This window comes from Phoenix dactylifera, chromosome 17, assembly GCF_051530095.1.
Source record: "Phoenix dactylifera cultivar Ajwa chromosome 17, Ajwa_hap1_PhDact_Kaust_v1.1, whole genome shotgun sequence".
In the NCBI taxonomy this organism is placed as follows: Eukaryota; Viridiplantae; Streptophyta; class Magnoliopsida; order Arecales; family Arecaceae; genus Phoenix; species Phoenix dactylifera.
Genome location: NC_143206.1, coordinates 15,897,370 through 15,913,757, shown reverse-complemented (window position 1 = coordinate 15,913,757; position 16,388 = coordinate 15,897,370). Strand labels below are relative to the sequence as shown.

Below are 16,388 nucleotides of genomic sequence, written 5' to 3'. Positions count from 1 at the left end.
TTATCTGCAGGTTCGCACGTCTTACGCCCCTGCCGTTGTCATTGTTAGCTGGTGCTGCGCCACTTGTATCACACGGGCACATACAACTTGGATTGATCAGATCATGAAATCACAAGAAAGAAAACACGATATAGCACCATGCAGAACAAAACATTCTCTATTTTTTACCGCTGAAGATTTAGATTCATGGTGAGGTTAATGCTATATCTTTATTCAGGATTGCGTGAAAACATGAAAAGCTTAAGAAGTCGAAAAAAGCACAATATTAGGTGACCAAACTTATTTAAAGCTTTGAATGATTTAATGCCTCATGAGTGACAAGATCATTGTCTTAATGACAAGGATAAGAAGAAAAAAAAAAAAAAAACCCTTTCAAACTCCTCCGGCCTAAGCTTTTGTGATACGATCCAACATTCTGTTCCCTCCCAAAGGAGAATGTTGCTGTTTCATACCTGGGAAAAGAAAAGAAAAAAGAAGGGCACAAAAAGAATCTAAAGACACCCATCACTTCTACGAACTACCTTTCTCTAGCATCTTGGCCTCACGCTGTTTTCTTTCTTCCTCTTCAAGTGCTCTTTCTTTCTCCTCATGCTGCCTTCTTTCTGCCTCCTCTTGCTCTCTAATTGCATCTTCTTCCTCCTCCTTTTGATCAAGATCTTCAAACTCCTTTTCTGCAGCCATTGCTTTTACTATGGGGTCCCTTAGTTCAGATATCAACCCCCCACCAACTTGGTATTCTTGCTCATCCCCAATTAGAAACAGCCGCTGATCAGGCCCTGATGCCATTGGTATATCAACTGCAAGTAGTTTCATGTCGTACTGCACCAAAATATATTAATTTCAGGTTAAAATGTTATTATACAACTAAACATAGAGAACTCGAATATTTTACAGGCAATCTCTTCATTGAATGGATGACCAGTACTTTGTAGCGTATGATACAGGTTCAACTGGCACTAGTCAGAAATTGTTTGTCTAAACTGAATCCCTTCCAATGAAACCACCACCTGCCTCCCACTTTTGCAAAACACTTGATAAAGATGATGAAAGACTTAAACGAGCTTCCTTAAAGTTTAAAATATCTACACCCATCTCTTTAAACTCTTAAATGCACTCTTTAGTAAAATAATCATATTTGGTGATTCCTTGTCCATTTTAAGGCATATGAAAAAAATAAAGGACAGAAAGAGCAATACTAAGGAATATGCATCTATATATCAGTCTAGACCCTCCACGTGGGATCCATATTCCCTTTAAAATTAACCTCTGTAAAGAAGTATAATCAGTGTGCAACAATAGGCAACAGAATAGAGGTCCCAATGAGCAGGCAATGGAAACAAATGCCTGCCTAACCAAATCAAAGACATTTAAAATCTAACTTCTCATTGATTCATAGATTTACTATTATTTGGTAATGTCTCAAGATAAATAAGATTCATAACTTAAACAGTCAGATGGATTTGATAGTCTGCTTAAATGGTTGTAAATAGAAGTTCGGTGGCAGAAATTCTAAATATTAATAGATTATTTTCTGTAAAGTGTTAGAGGGATGCATCAAGTTACCTGGCCTTTTTTTTTCTTGACCTCAACACTTACGAGTCCCCTCCTTTCAAATCCTTTGATGGGGAAAATGAGGAAACACCGTGCGTCACCAAACTTAAGCTTAAAGTTCTTTAGTTTAGGTCCACCTCCAGACATAACATATGCTCTCGCATCTGTCCCAGTTAGAGGGGCACCCATCACCTCGAGAATCCCAGCAGATGTGTTCAACTTTCTCATTGCCATTCTGTAAATTCTGTCCGGATTGATAGTAAATCTTGAACGAAGATACATGCCCTAGTAAAAGCAAGAAGAAACTTAAATAAATGCTGGTGTCATGCTGCTATTGGGAAATGAAATATTTGCATCCAGAAATCTAGAATTTACATCTCATCATCTCAAGGTGTTACACAGAAAGGCCTGCATAAATTTGTTCATTCATACTTCTATAAGATCGAGAAACCCTAGGTTTCTTCCATGTAACAAAAATATTTTTTTCTTGCATTTATACTGGTACTTGAAGGCTCAAATTTTTGATGCCTAGGAAATATCAAAATACTTAACCACTATTACACAATGAGAAGGCCTAGCATATTCCTTGGAAAGTTACTTTAAAGTAATCAAATTTGGATCTACCAAAAACAGTATGAACCTCTAACATAAGTAATTTTAAAAGAATCACGAATCCCATCAGATTGCATATTGCTTATAAGACAGTGTTCCTCAACAATGAGAATAGAAGGAGAAATGAATAAATTTGTCATGTACACTATTAAGTAAGTTCATGTACCACGCAAGCTAAACCATCCATACTAAAAGCAAAGAAATAAGAAGACAAAGAGTTGCCAATGCTCCAGATACTTAATTGGTATGCAGATTTTTTTTTTTTGAGAAGAAAGATGGGCAAAGGCCATCAGAATTTCATTGAGATCATGAAATATAGTGAAGGTGGGATTTGTATCAACATCGAAAGACTTTACCAGCTTGGCAAGTTGGCACAACAATTTAAGATAAATTGAGAATTCAAATAATGCAGAAACCATGCATCAGGTAGACCAGTGTATAATGATAAAAGTACAAATGAAAATGGAAGGAAATGGGCATATTATGAGTGGGTCCAGGGAGCATATCTTCCTTTTGATTTTGGAGATCTGAAAGAGAGCCAATCATCCTTGGAGATCTCCAGCAAATAATGTGACCAATATTCCTTAGAACTAAGGGAGAAATATTTATGATTGATTAATATGTTAGCATACAACGTACATCCACTTCCATTAAAGTTTGATATCAGTGAGCCATCCAGAACTACTGGCACTTTTGAGTTTTTGATGAAGTTGGGGTAGTCTCTGGCATTTACTAGTCATTGAGTCCATGAAGGGGGTTGAACAAGGTTAGGTCATCGCCCAAAGCTTAGACATGAGCTAAGGAAGCCATGCTATACTAGCCTTTCAATATGTTGGTATTGTATTTCATTCTTTAAATGCAATATGTACCCAAATTCTTGCTAAGAAGGTCGATAAAATCTACAATTCAACTCAACTCAACTAAGCCAAATAAGAAAAGTTAGGGAAGAAATAACCAAATAAGAAAATTCTGGAGGAAAGAAATGTCATGAGGAGGTATGAAAGTGGAGGAAAAAGAAAAGAAACATACTGAGCATTATGACTCTGCAGTCAAACACAAGCAAGTGATAATTCACATTGTGCAAACATCCATGGAGACCATCATCATGTTCACTTTAACTTAGAATCAAATTCAGCATTTATATACTGGTTTTGAGTTGAATGTTAAAACCTATATAACAGGCTCATTGTATTAGGCCTTTCGAGTAAGGGAGACAATAATAGAAAGATAGATGTTTCTACAAATTATATGCAAAGAAGTGGTTAAAGGATGTGGTACAGGAATGAGACAAAGGGAGACACTTTTGCAAATTGTATTAACAAATGTGTGGGTACTTAAGTTCCAGAAAGTGTGCCTGATATCGATGACAAGCATGCTAATAATGGCTAAAGAGCCCTCAACATACTAGCTCACATATCACCTTTCCCTCAGGTCTTTGCGGTGAGGTCTCATCTTGACCTGTGATTAGTCATCATGTAATCCAAACTTGACCCCAAAGGAGTTGCACCATTGTTTGGCCCTATTAGTTTGCCGTTTTAACACCAAAGTCATAGTCAATTTGAATTAGCAATCAAGCTTCCAGTATTAGAGGCCCAACATAAAAATCAGAAGTTGAGACACCAGAAGCTTGAAACAATTGTCATGCACATCACATGCCAGTAGGGGTGATTACTTGAACTGTTATCAACCCTGGAATGTGTTTTCAGCTTTGGTTGATAGATGACACTCAAGAATGATAAGCAAAAGTCTTCAACAGCTCTTGTTGGCCGAGTCATTTGGTCTAGCCCAACCCTTTTTTTTTTTGAATAAGCAAAAAAGTAGTAGCCACTATGAAGATAATTAGGAATAAAGAAAAATGGTTAGTATCATACAATTATCATGCAATCAACATGAGTACCGACAACGATAATATATTCTTTACAGAAATAGTATAAGGTCACATGAGATTGCAACTATTGGCCCATACCAATCCAGTACTAGCACTTGGTGCAGGCCGGTACAACACCCGTTTATTATTTCTTAAAATGTTTTTAAATTTCGAGAATGTTAGGTCCTTTTTTCTGTTTCTTTATTTCAGCAAATCTTGACACATGCGCTAGGCTGCGGCTGATACGCCCAGCAGCACCAGCCCTTAAATAATTGATGACACCATAGCTTGTAATCAGGAGAGACATCATCCACTGCAATTGCACTGAGAGCAATCAGTGATCTATCAGCTCAGTAAGATGTCTTACTTTTCCTGCCTCTCCTCTCAAGGCAATATTTCAAAGCCTGAAATGTGAATGGTTGAAGTAGATCCAATTTCTTTTTCTCCAAATTACAATGAATGCACCATGCTTGCAGAAAACTGAAACAATGTAAGAGGACTCCCATCCCCAAGCTTAAAGTTAACCCATGGAGATCAGGAAAAACAAAGAAAGAAACAAAGAAAAGAGGAAGATAATGTTCCTAAATTTAACCATACCAAAAGATTACTATAACAGAAACCCTGACACATTCACCTTTATCACCTTCTCACCCCTAAAAAAAAATCACCAAATAGTTCATCACTTTTTTGCCTTTTACATGAAATATCACAGTACTGAGCGAAGAAAATAGACCAACAGTATCTTCAAGTCAAATTGTACTGAGTGATGCTCTTAATTCAAGCTTCAATATATATTCCAGTGAAGCCATTTTACTGTAGCAGTATGATCTTTTGCTGAACACCTAGACTATCAAAGTAAACAACATGGGACAATAAGAGACCACCCCTGACTCATATTAACTGTACATGATATCAAATCTCATTTTAGACTCTTCTCACAATAACAAAAATTATCCATCATTGTGTAGAGTTCCTCAATCACTTTATCCATCTATATATTCCTCTATATCAAAGAAAAATCATGGATTGTATACACATAGAAATCCACATGTTCGTTAGACTTCTTTGTATCAAGCTTATATACGAAGCATATTTCTTTCAAGTCTTCAATACATTCATTGGCTGTGAGAATTTAAGCGTACCATGCCGTTAATGTTCTCTAACAAGGAAAAATATGCATAAATGTATAATTGATATTGTTTCAACACTTTCGGTAACACAATATGACAAACGAAGTACTCACAGCAAAAGCTACCATGGCAGCTGCCAAAGCGAGGAACCCATACTTCGCCATGCCTTCTGAAAGCCCCACAAAAGTGCTTGCAACTCCAAACATGATTCTCCAAAGTGCAATGCAGACGACTACCGCACCAGCCCCCATAAGAGCCAAGTAATTTCTCTTCCAAAATGCCTCAACTTGCAAGCCTACTGCCTCGCGATACCGCGAGAAAGCCGATGTAACAGCAGATAACGGCTTGTCGACCACCGATTTCCCAAAATTGCCATTAAATTTGACATACTTGAAACTCTTAAATGAGAAAAACCTGTACTTCAACTCATTCTCATTGATCCTGCCAAGCCCCTTGATCCCAGGAGAAAAAGATGGCAACTTGATAGGGATTCCGGAGCTCATATGCCTCGAATTCGAAAATCCAGATGGGAAATTCCCATAGGAGCAGTTCCTGCTGAAGCTATTGAGTTGTGGAGGGTACGCATTGAACTTCGGGGAGATCAAACGAGAAAAGATACCCTTCTGAAATGCGGGTTTGGAGAAAACCTCACCAAAATAAGCTCTTCTCCAGATTTCCGAGGGCGATGGATGGTTGGAGGACAGATTGGATATCAGATGCCTGGAATTGAAGAACCTAGACTGGCCAACAAAAATGGGGGTCTGGGGCAAAGGCTTAGGATGGATTTCGTGGAAACAGAGCTTTTGGAATCCCTGGATGATTTGTTTGGAGGGCTTCGCCATTACAAGAGCCACGAGGGAATCGATCGAACGAACCGAGAGTTAGTGGTGGGTGGGCCGGAGGGAGGGAGGAGAGAGGTCGAAGCCCGGATGGGCGTCTACCGGAGCTCGAAAGGTTAAGGCTGGTGGAGGAATTACTGTGGAAATTCCTGGATTACATTAAATTACTCTGAAGTCCTTCATATAGGAGCTTTCGGTGTCAACAATTTGCTGAATACAAGTTTTTTTTTTACATACACACCCTCTGCATATTTAGATTGACGTAAATATCCTTCCAAAAATAATATTTACATATGCATCATCATAAAATATTTATTTTGTGTAAATAAATATTTTTTGAAGGCCGTATATACCTACACTATCTAACACCGTTAAAAAAATTAACGATTTAAATTGAAATAACTAAAACTTTCTTAACAAGTATACATACAAAAAGAAACATTGATAAGGATATATATGTAAATAACAATTTTGCAATAATATTTCTACAATTTCATATATTTAGAAGGATATACATAAAAAATTTATTAATTTTATTTTTCTTCTATTTCAACGTATTTTAATACTCAAATTAATCTAGTGCCTTCTTTTCAATATTTTCTGTAAAAATATTTTTTTAAAAAAAGATAGATAATAAAGAAAGTTATTGAAGTTCTTCACTAATCATAAGAGTGTTGTACTTTATTTTTTTCAATTTATAACAACCATTACATTTTATTTAATCGAAAACAAACTTGTCATATTTATTGTTATACATACACATGTGAGGGCATGGATTAGAATATAAGAAAGAATGAGAATCTTTTAAAAACAATGATAATTTGCAATGATCAAACTTTAGTGCTGCTGTTATGCACATAGATGGAAGAGCATCAATTATCCCCGATCAAAGTTATTAAAGGACTTCAGAACCCTTCAAACTGATTAACAACCTCGATACTTATACAGTAGAACACTACCCCTTATGTTGGATACCTTAAGCCATTTTTTTGGAGCTTTGATTTTCTAGAACGAAAAAAAATCTAGTGTATGAGATCCATCTTGTCACAATAATTTTAAATCAGCCACATGTCTGCACAGAAGAAATTTTTTAGCTCTAAAAGAGAAATATTGCAAATCTCATAGTTATCATATTTTGTGGAGTAATAATATATTTCATAGTATACTTGATATTTGTAAGTTTATATTTTTTCTGATTAAATATTATTTATTTTCCAATCTTTGAATCAATCAAACATTAGGTTAAGCTACAAACGAGCTTGATTCAGGTCTATTATAATCTCGAGTTAATTTTAGCTTGATTCGAGACTATCAAACCAATGGATCAAACGTAATGCTGGCTTGACATGATATTAAGCTTGATCAAATGATTAATAAACTAAGCTTGATAAATAAAACAATCTTCATTTGTCCGAAACTCAATCAAGGTTGGCTCGAGCACATACACTAACCTCACATGCCAAACTCTGGTTGATTAATAAATCAAATCAATTCATTAACAAGAAAGTAAGATGAATTGATATAATATCTTGTGGCTTTAGAGTTTTGAAGCGTTCCAAGGCTCCAAGAAGCTGAGATTTGCAACGAGAAAAATAATGGCATGACGCACTCACACACGTCAAAGGAAGGATGGAGAAGAAGCATTTCGCCAGTTCAGTTGAACGGTCGGCCCATCCTAATCCAGCTCGGGCCATTTAAAGCTGGATGCCGGTTTGGGCCGCCTCATACCCGCTTTAGGGTTTTGAAGCCGTTTCGGTATATATATAGAGGGCATTCGTGTCGCCCTTAGGTTTTCGACCGCAGCCGCTTTCGCCCTCCTTCCTTCATCGTCTCAGCCATGGGGAGAAGTAAGCATCCCAATCTCTCTCGTGGAATCCCATTTTCTGATAGCTCTTCTCGATTGATATCCGTTTGTCTCCGATTGATGCGCTAATCTTTCCTGAAAGCGGGGAAATATTAGAGACGGATCTGGATGTCGACTTGATCCGATCGTTGTAGTTATTTGATTCGATATATGGTTCTATAATTCGTTGGAATAATTTATCTTTACGATCTTCCGAGTTTAATCTTTTTATATGAATTCGAGTATATGAGAACCGGTTTTCTTCGTAGTTTTCGCTCTCTGTAGCTAGGGCTTTCTGAAGCCCTAGAAATTTTGTTTTGGGATTTTTTTTATTTTTTTGGATCTGAACCTTACTTTGCTCTGGTTCTGTTATATGCTGTAGTTTCGTAGCCTTCTTTTTTTGGTATTATAGTCTTTTATTGTCTTGTTATGTGGTTTTATTGTTTCGGATGTTGTATATTTTATCATGACTATAAGATAGGTGATATGTGTCAAAACACTTTAGGATATGTTAGAGATTTGTTTGTAGACGTCGCGGTTTAAACTGCTAGAATGGAGCAGAAGTGCATTAAGTTATTTTTTTTTCTTTTTTTGTGGCGAAGGAAGATTAAATTCTTTGATCTTAAAGAAGTGAGATGGCTTCACCTATAGTACTTGCTAGAAATTGCATGTGTTGAACATAATACTTATGAAAAACAAAAATACTGTGAAATCATGGATCTAAGTAAATGAAACCATAAACTTTACCGGACTTATTACGAAATGAAATGTTTTTTTTTTCTTTGGGTGTTTGATGGAGATGGGAGATTTTTTATGATGCCCATTTATGTTTTATGTAAAACTGATAATTTGCTGATGAACCAACAGCCAGGATTGCATTTGTGATGGAATAGATATAATTCATTAACAATATTATGAGGGACCAAATTGCAGAAGGTGGAAATATTACATTGATTATTCAACTCATGAATACTCAACCTTGGTGGATTAGTCTTTCTTTTTTGAACTAGTGGTACCCTCACTCTGAGTATGATGTTGTCTATCTTACTAAGTTTGGATGGGCAACTTCTTGTGTCATAACCTATCAACTGAGCATTCATGTAACAACATTGTGTGCTATTCCCTCTATGAATCATGTCCATTTTGTGGGCTTGTAAGTTGACCACAGTTTTCCTGTGCCTAGTGGGGGTGTTTATAAGCTTTTTTTTTCTCCTTCAAAATACTTCCTCATATACTTTCTCATATCTGGAATCATTATAATTGTAATAAAGCACCTCTGGAAAGAACTGGATAGTTCTGTGCAAAAAAAATGATGTGGTCTAAGTTAAGGGAATCCAGGATCTTCAAGTAAGTTCACATGATTTATTACGCTTATCGATTCTTCATGCTGTGTGAACTTTTAAATTGTAGAGTAGAAGGTTTGGTTTTGGTATCAGATCATGAACTTGTGTTCCAGTCGCTTGTGTATTAACTATTGATTGCTTTTATTTAAAACAGCTCTTTTTTATGATGTTGAGACAGTTATTCATCCATAAATTGCATCGTTAATTTCAATAGTGGTTGTACAATGTAATGAGACTTGTAACTTATTCAATTTGTACAAGTTGATTGATAATAACATAGAAAACTGATCAATTATGTGCATTGTCAGTGAACACATGTTTATGACGATAGTGTCAATAGGAAAATGTTCCCATCAGAACATCTGATCCTATATCTGCATGTTCAAATGTAATATCTAGTTAATGTTATAATCCAAAATCCTAATGGCAACTCTAAATGTTTAGCTCTTTTTACTGAACAATGGGATGGGACTGCTTTTTGCAATTGCCCGAAATTTATGTTGAGGTCGCAGGTATACATTACCTATATGCTGGATTTTAATTTCTATCTGATTTTTCATTAGAAGCAAAGTTTAATCATGCATGGATCTTGCAGTTTTTATTTGAGAATATATTATAATCTGGCTCCACGCTTTCTCATGTGCAGGACCTGCAAGATGCTATCGCCAAATCAAGAACAAGCCATACCCAAAGTCACGGTACTGTCGTGGTGTTCCAGATCCTAAGATCAGGATCTATGATGTTGGGATGAAGAAGAAGGGGGTTGATGAGTTCCCCTTCTGCGTTCATCTGGTGAGCTGGGAAAAGGAGAATGTAACCAGTGAGGCTCTTGAGGCTGCTCGTATTGCATGCAACAAGTATATGGCGAAGTATGCTGGGAAAGATGCTTTCCATCTAAGAGTGAGAGTGCATCCCTTCCATGTGCTGCGTATCAACAAGATGCTTTCATGTGCTGGAGCTGATAGGCTTCAGACTGGAATGAGGGGTGCCTTTGGGAAGCCTCAAGGAACATGTGCTAGGGTGATGATTGGTCAGGTCCTTCTGTCTGTTCGTTGCAAGGATAACAACAGCAATCATGCACAAGAAGCTCTGCGCCGTGCCAAGTTCAAGTTCCCTGGCCGTCAGAAGATCATCATCAGCCGAAAATGGTATGTGTAAAAAAGAAACGCTTATAATTTACTAATATTCATGTATGTTGATAGATATGCACTAGCTATTGGCTGGTGGCCTTTTGTTTCTCTCCCTTCAAAGGAAGCAATAAACTAGTGGGGTTGTATTTATAGAAGATGGGATCGCATATATTAAAGTTGGGAGTGGAGGTGTGAATTTGGTCTAGACAAGCTGTTTACCATATAACACTTGGGATGAGCATAGCTATCTGTTTTCAAGTTCTAACTAATATTAGAAAGCATTGTGTTCTATGGGAAATGCCATGACATTTTTTCCCCTTTGACACAGCATTTGTTTTCATGAATACTCATGTCACGAACTTATGTTCTTCAGGGGCTTTACAAAATTTAGCCGCACTGACTATTTGAAGTGGAAAAGTGAGAACCGAATTGTCCCAGACGGCGTGAATGCTAAGGTACGTTTTCAGATACAGTTTAATGATCTCTAGCTCTGTCATTTCCCTGTTCTTATATTCACACGGTAACCAGTGGATTCCTTCACCCTATGCACCCATGATTCAATGTGCTTGTGTATGCTCAAAGTCGAGATGCTATCACTACTTCGTAAGGTAGCACCTGATCACTGTAGACACTTGTTAGATGCTTAGGCTGCTCCCCCCCCCCCCCAAAAAAAAAAAAAAAAAAAAAAAAAAAAAAAAACAAAAACACACACACACACACACAGCCCCCCTTCAAGCATGGGAAATTTTGTCTGGACAAGATGTGATGTCAGCATGGAGTTGCTGCTATTTTTACGTGGCAGAGATCTTTTGTTAATCCTCAACCAATAATTTATAGTAATCCAGTCTTTGTCAAAAACAATCATCACAAGGTTCTTGGCGGCCTCATCCTGTCATCATCTTTGTCCTGTTTTTTCACTTTGTACCAAAAGTGGTGATTGAAATATCTTAACTGGTTAGTTCATATCTCCTTTCCTTTGATTACAAACCATTCAACTGCTATCTCACCTCATGAATCTGCTAGGGGAACATTAGTTGGATTGTAGCAAATAAATTTAGCAGAAATTATTTCTTTTGAAAATTTCAATTGCCATTTTAATTTTGCTTGCAACATATAAGGTAAATTCTGATTCTATTATTAACATTTTGGATGGTGTAGTTACTTGGATGCCATGGGCCACTTTCTCAGCGCCCACCTGGAAGGGCGTTCTTGTCACCTGCAAAAGCTTCTTAAGATCTCCTCCATTACGGAACAAAGGACAAGGCTGTTGATCTATCAATTTCTGTTGTAATGTCCAAGATCATGTTGGAGTTTAATTTTCTATTTAGTGTGTTGCCTTTTGCTGCATATGACTGCTAGGTTTACCTGTTATTATGGATATTTGTTTTTTGATCCTGTGCTTGAACATCTTGATTTGTCAGTTCAGCTTTTGAACCTGCTTCTGTTGAAGTGTTATGAAATATGAAATAAATTCTGCACCTTGCTTTCTATCGTGCTTATACTTTAACTACATGGATCAGTGGGAAACTCGTGTGTGCATTGACATCTGATAGGTTTTCGCCTTTTTTTTTTTGTTTTTTTTTATGAGCTCGTTTGGTTTGCGGGAAGCATTTTTTATTCTAGGAATATGATTTTTGAAAAAAAAATTCTAGGAAGAGAATATTTGGAAATGTACTTTTGGCATGGGAAAGTGACAGATTTTCAGAGTGTTTATGTTTGGTTGACTTTTTTGAAAGAATTATGTGTAATTTTTATTATACTCTTAATAAAAATTAGGTTTTTAAGGCCTCTTTAATGGTAAAGGATTTTTTTGGAAAAAATAAAAATTGAGTGATTTCCGTCTTATAGGAAAATAACTTTTTCATGTTTCTTATGGAAAATGCTTTTTCATGAAATGTGGGAATCATATTCTCATGGGAATACAATTTTTTCATCTCTCTTTTGAAAATTCTAACCAAATAAGAGGTATCTCATTACTTTTCTATTAATCACACTTTTTCTCCTCCTTTTTCTGCGAACCAAACGAGCCCTATTAGGTAGCCTCCTCACAGTTATTCAGCAGCAACAAGTGGGTGGGAACAAAGTCTTTATGACGTTGGGACAACTCCAGGAAAAAAGTAATGAAGGTTTGGATTCTCCCACTTATTGCTGACTGCTCCAGCGTGCTGAAGAAACTAGCTCCTCCAAATTTCTAGCATGTAACCGATTAATCTAGCATGAGCTGAGCACCTGTTTGCGATAGAAATGGTTGAAAAAGCATGCCCATTTACCTTTATCCTTCTTCTGACCCGGCCTCTTCTTTTTTCTCCTGAATAGGTGCTTTTCCTTTTTCTTTTGACGAAACCGGTTGAGGTTCTGAGGGCTCCTCGAGTTCCGCTTTTCCGGCTTCTCTCGCTGTTTCGGAAAGCTGGTCCATTGGTTGAGTGTATAAAATACTTACAATCAATATTTTATTTAAAAAGAATATTCTTATAATACTCCAAGTAAATAATAACCTTCATATTAGTAAAGACTAACGGTGTTATATAGCTTAAACCTTTTTCTTTTCTTAGGTATTCAAAATAATCTTTCTAAAGTGCGGATGAGAGAACCAGACTGCTTCACACCTGAAGGGACGATTAGAGGGTTTAGCAGAATGCATACCTTCCATGTAAATGATCATAGGATAGTAGCCTGAGGTGGTACGAAGCATCTCACTTGGAATGAGAAGAAATTTTTTCGATCTTGTACTAAGGTATACGGAACAACATACCATCATTCAATATAGGTGGCTTTTGGCTCATCACACGGATCCTCTCCCAGGACCGTGAGAGTAGTTCAGTGCCTCTACCACCTGCCTCTCCCCGATCAACTTGCTTCTCTTCTTTTGACTGACCGGGGAAGATCAAACACTTCAATCAATGTGAGATTCGTTAATGCCTCACGCGTATTCCACTCGAAGGTGACTATGCTTGTGTAGCTCTTTCTATGGCGGGTGCAGGGACGGGTGCGAATAGAGTACAGTGCTTGCTCTTGTGCCAGGCAGCTCGAGAAGGTCAAGTTAGAAAGAGTAGGAGCCCGTCTTCCAGGAGCCCTATTCAACCCACCAATTTGAAAGCTAAAAACAGAGGATCATGATTTATCACCTAGAGGCAAACTCATGAGACTAAAGAACTCCTTCAAACACATCAGAAATGCCCAGAAAGTCATGCCTAATAACACAAAGGTTTATGCAAGGTAATAAAATTTCTCTAGTATTGTAGTTTGATCTTAATCACATTGTCATGGCTATCTTAAGCATTCAGATGGAATACTTACCATCTTCCTAGGTTAATTAAGAGACAAAAGTGTTTAAGTTTTCCATCTAGAAAACTCAAACAACAACTATGATCTTGTTAGCATCAAAATGGATTGGAACGAGAATCAAGATGGCTCAAAAGTTAAACGTTTGAAAAATTAATTAAATAGAGAACTATTTTTAGAAAATTAATTTTTATGTAAATGTAAAGGGGAGGGTCTGAATTAGGTTTTGAAGGATTAGAGCATTTCCATTCCCTCCTAAAATGGGAATGAGAATGGAACTACTCCCAACCAAATAGCTGGAGTGGAAGTCATTCATTCTTCTTTCCATTCTAGAGCCCAACTCCCCCCAACAAAACTTGTTCGTAATGCATGTGTTGCGCTAGACTGATGTTATGTATCCGATGTGTTCGTTTCTTTTTCTTTGATATTCATACTTCAGAGCAACATGTAAAGAATTGGGATAAGTGAAAGAAAAAAAATAAGTTTTATGAAATCGAACTCTTTGTTTCTCTTTACTTTTTTTTATTTTTTAATCACCTTTATCTAGGATTTATTGTGATCTCTGTAGTGATGGTGTGGAAGATTGCCGGCATGTGATTGTACAATGTTCATTTGCTCAGCAGTGTTGGAATCAGCTAACTATGCTCACTGAGCTTCATCTACCCCTTACTTCTTTGCCGGCATTGATTGTTTGTTTAGCTCATGCCCAGGTAGAGAAGGGGGTGAAAGCAATGATGGGTAATATGGTTTGGTTGATATGGAATGCTAGAAATTGCAGAATATTTCAGAAGCAAAGTGCTCCTCCGCATCGCCTGGTTATGTCTCATTTTCAGGATGCAAGCAGGGAATTTAGCATTCACACCCAGTCAAAGCACTGAGGCAGCTTACAGGTGCTTTCCAGCACAATTTTCCTCAAAATTTTCTTTCTTGGCTGCCTCCTCCTTTTAGGGTGTTAATGATCAGCTTCGATGCCGCGGTGCAAGGAGGTGGTGCAGCAGTAGCTTGCATTATTAGAGATGCTTATGAAATCTTTTTATATTGAAGGTAAGAATATTTCAATTTCTTCTGTTATGTAGAACTAACAGCAGCCAGGTTGGGACCATGAGTTACAAGGGGATTCACTTATAGTGGTGGATTGGATTTCTCATCCTTCTTCTTGCAGGGTAAGAATACTTTGGCTACTAAATGACTGTTCCCAACCTGTGTAGTCTTGGTCATCTTAGAGGGCCCTTAAGAGGGATTGTGTTTTTTCATTCCTTATAGTTTCAAGATAACTACAATCATAGTTCACATAATCATATCTTCAATAACTGATATCTATATATAATAAACACATAAATATATTCATATCAAAAATTACATAGAACTATATTATCTCACACAAAATCAAATTTATTAAATATTAATTAGAATATTTTAGCTGCCAAGTGTCTGGTTCAAACCGGTGTAATCTCTCGCGTTTATCGGGAGCAGAATAGGGATGCGGATTGGTCATCTAAGAGGGCCCTTCAACGGGATTGTTTTTTCATTCCTTATAATCTCAAAATAACTAGAATCATAGTTTTACCTAATCATATTTTCAATAGCTGGTATCAATATATAATAAACACATAATATATTTATATTCAAAAATATATAAAACTATATTATCTTATGCAAAATCAAGTTTATTAAATATTAACTAGAATATTTTAGCTACCAAACGACTATTTCCAACCGGTGCAGTCTCTCATATTTATCGGGAGCAGAATAGACGGCGGATTGGTTATCTAAGAGGGCCCTTCAGGGGATTGTGTTTTTTCTGCTAGCGATATGCCCACATCCTTGCAGAGGATAGGATGGGAGTTGGTTTTGTCCGACAAATATTCTTAAAGTATCCTTCACTGGCTCTGTGTTTCTCAGAGATGTAATCATTCACTGTACCAAAAAAATAAAAATCATCTTTATCTTGGATTTGAATACTAACTGGAATGAGCCTTTATTTGAATACCAGACTTTTTGATCAGACAACTTCCCCCCTCTTTCCCTTGCTACTTAGCTATTGCTAATGCTCTGGATTCCCTATTTATTATAGATTATAATCAGGCTTCACTCCCAACATCCAAAAAATTGAGAAAGCAATGTTCAATTATGCTCCCTTCTCCTTCTTCAAATCACCAATGATTTAGAATTTTTGTTCCAAGTCTTTGTTCTTTGAATGATTCTACGAAGAAACTCAATTTTCTACACCATGTCAAAAACTAATAATTTTTTCAAGGCCATATGTAAATTTTGTATGTATTTTCTTTTCTAGCTTCTTTGTCGGAATATGAGAAGAGTGTGAAATAGTTAGACTGATCTAACTATACGTGGAAGTTTGACCAAAATCTTGATTATTGACTTAAGGCCAACTTCGTTGGATTTGTTGGTTCCGTGGATTGGTACCCACTGACCTCCGTGTTGGTTGGGTCAAACCTGCTTCACGTCAAACTATATGTGGAATTTTGACCAAAATCTTGATTATGGACTCGGGGCAGCTTAATTGGATTTGTCTGATTCGCGGATTGGTGTCCGTTGAGACCCCTATTGGTTGGGTCAAACCTACTTCCATCAAAGAATCTATACCTATCAACTCAAGTCCCTGATTGAAATGAAAAGTCCTGAATATATGAGTTATTGGATTGATATTGCCTCCTCTATGGACCTCCCATCCTTTCTATTTTTTATACGATGCCAATGTGTTTCTTCTCTGCTTGTTCAACCCTCTTCACGGGCAATGATAAAATCTCCTCTCCTCATTCCACTCTCCTCT

At 37.0% G+C, this 16,388-nt stretch overlaps 2 protein-coding genes across 3 annotated transcripts; one reads left to right on the top strand and one right to left on the bottom strand.

Moving 5' to 3' along the window:
• Positions 1-270: 270 nt before the first annotated feature.
• LOC103722180 (uncharacterized) lies at positions 271-6,197 on the bottom strand. Of its 2 annotated transcripts, XM_008812642.6 has the most exons (3): positions 5,274-6,197; positions 1,564-1,836; positions 271-819 (listed from the first exon to the last, which is right to left on the bottom strand). In XM_008812642.6, the coding sequence occupies exons 1-3, from the start codon at positions 6,000-6,002 to the stop codon at positions 511-513; spliced, it is 1,311 nt and encodes a 436-aa protein (XP_008810864.3). In that variant the 5' UTR covers positions 6,003-6,197; the 3' UTR covers positions 271-510. The 2 variants fall into 2 exon arrangements, with proteins under 2 accessions (XP_008810864.3, XP_088569596.2); XM_088713470.2 differs by lacking the exon at positions 1,564-1,836 and having other exon boundaries at positions 5,274-6,157.
• A 1,310-nt stretch (positions 6,198-7,507) lies between these two features.
• On the top strand, positions 7,508-11,803 carry LOC103722181 (large ribosomal subunit protein uL16). Its single transcript, XM_039132968.3, has 4 exons — positions 7,508-7,846; positions 9,832-10,333; positions 10,689-10,770; positions 11,474-11,803. Exons 1-4 carry the CDS (start codon positions 7,837-7,839, stop codon positions 11,546-11,548), a joined length of 669 nt encoding a protein of 222 aa, XP_038988896.1. The 5' UTR covers positions 7,508-7,836; the 3' UTR covers positions 11,549-11,803.
• The last annotated feature ends 4,585 nt before the right edge of the window (positions 11,804-16,388 follow it).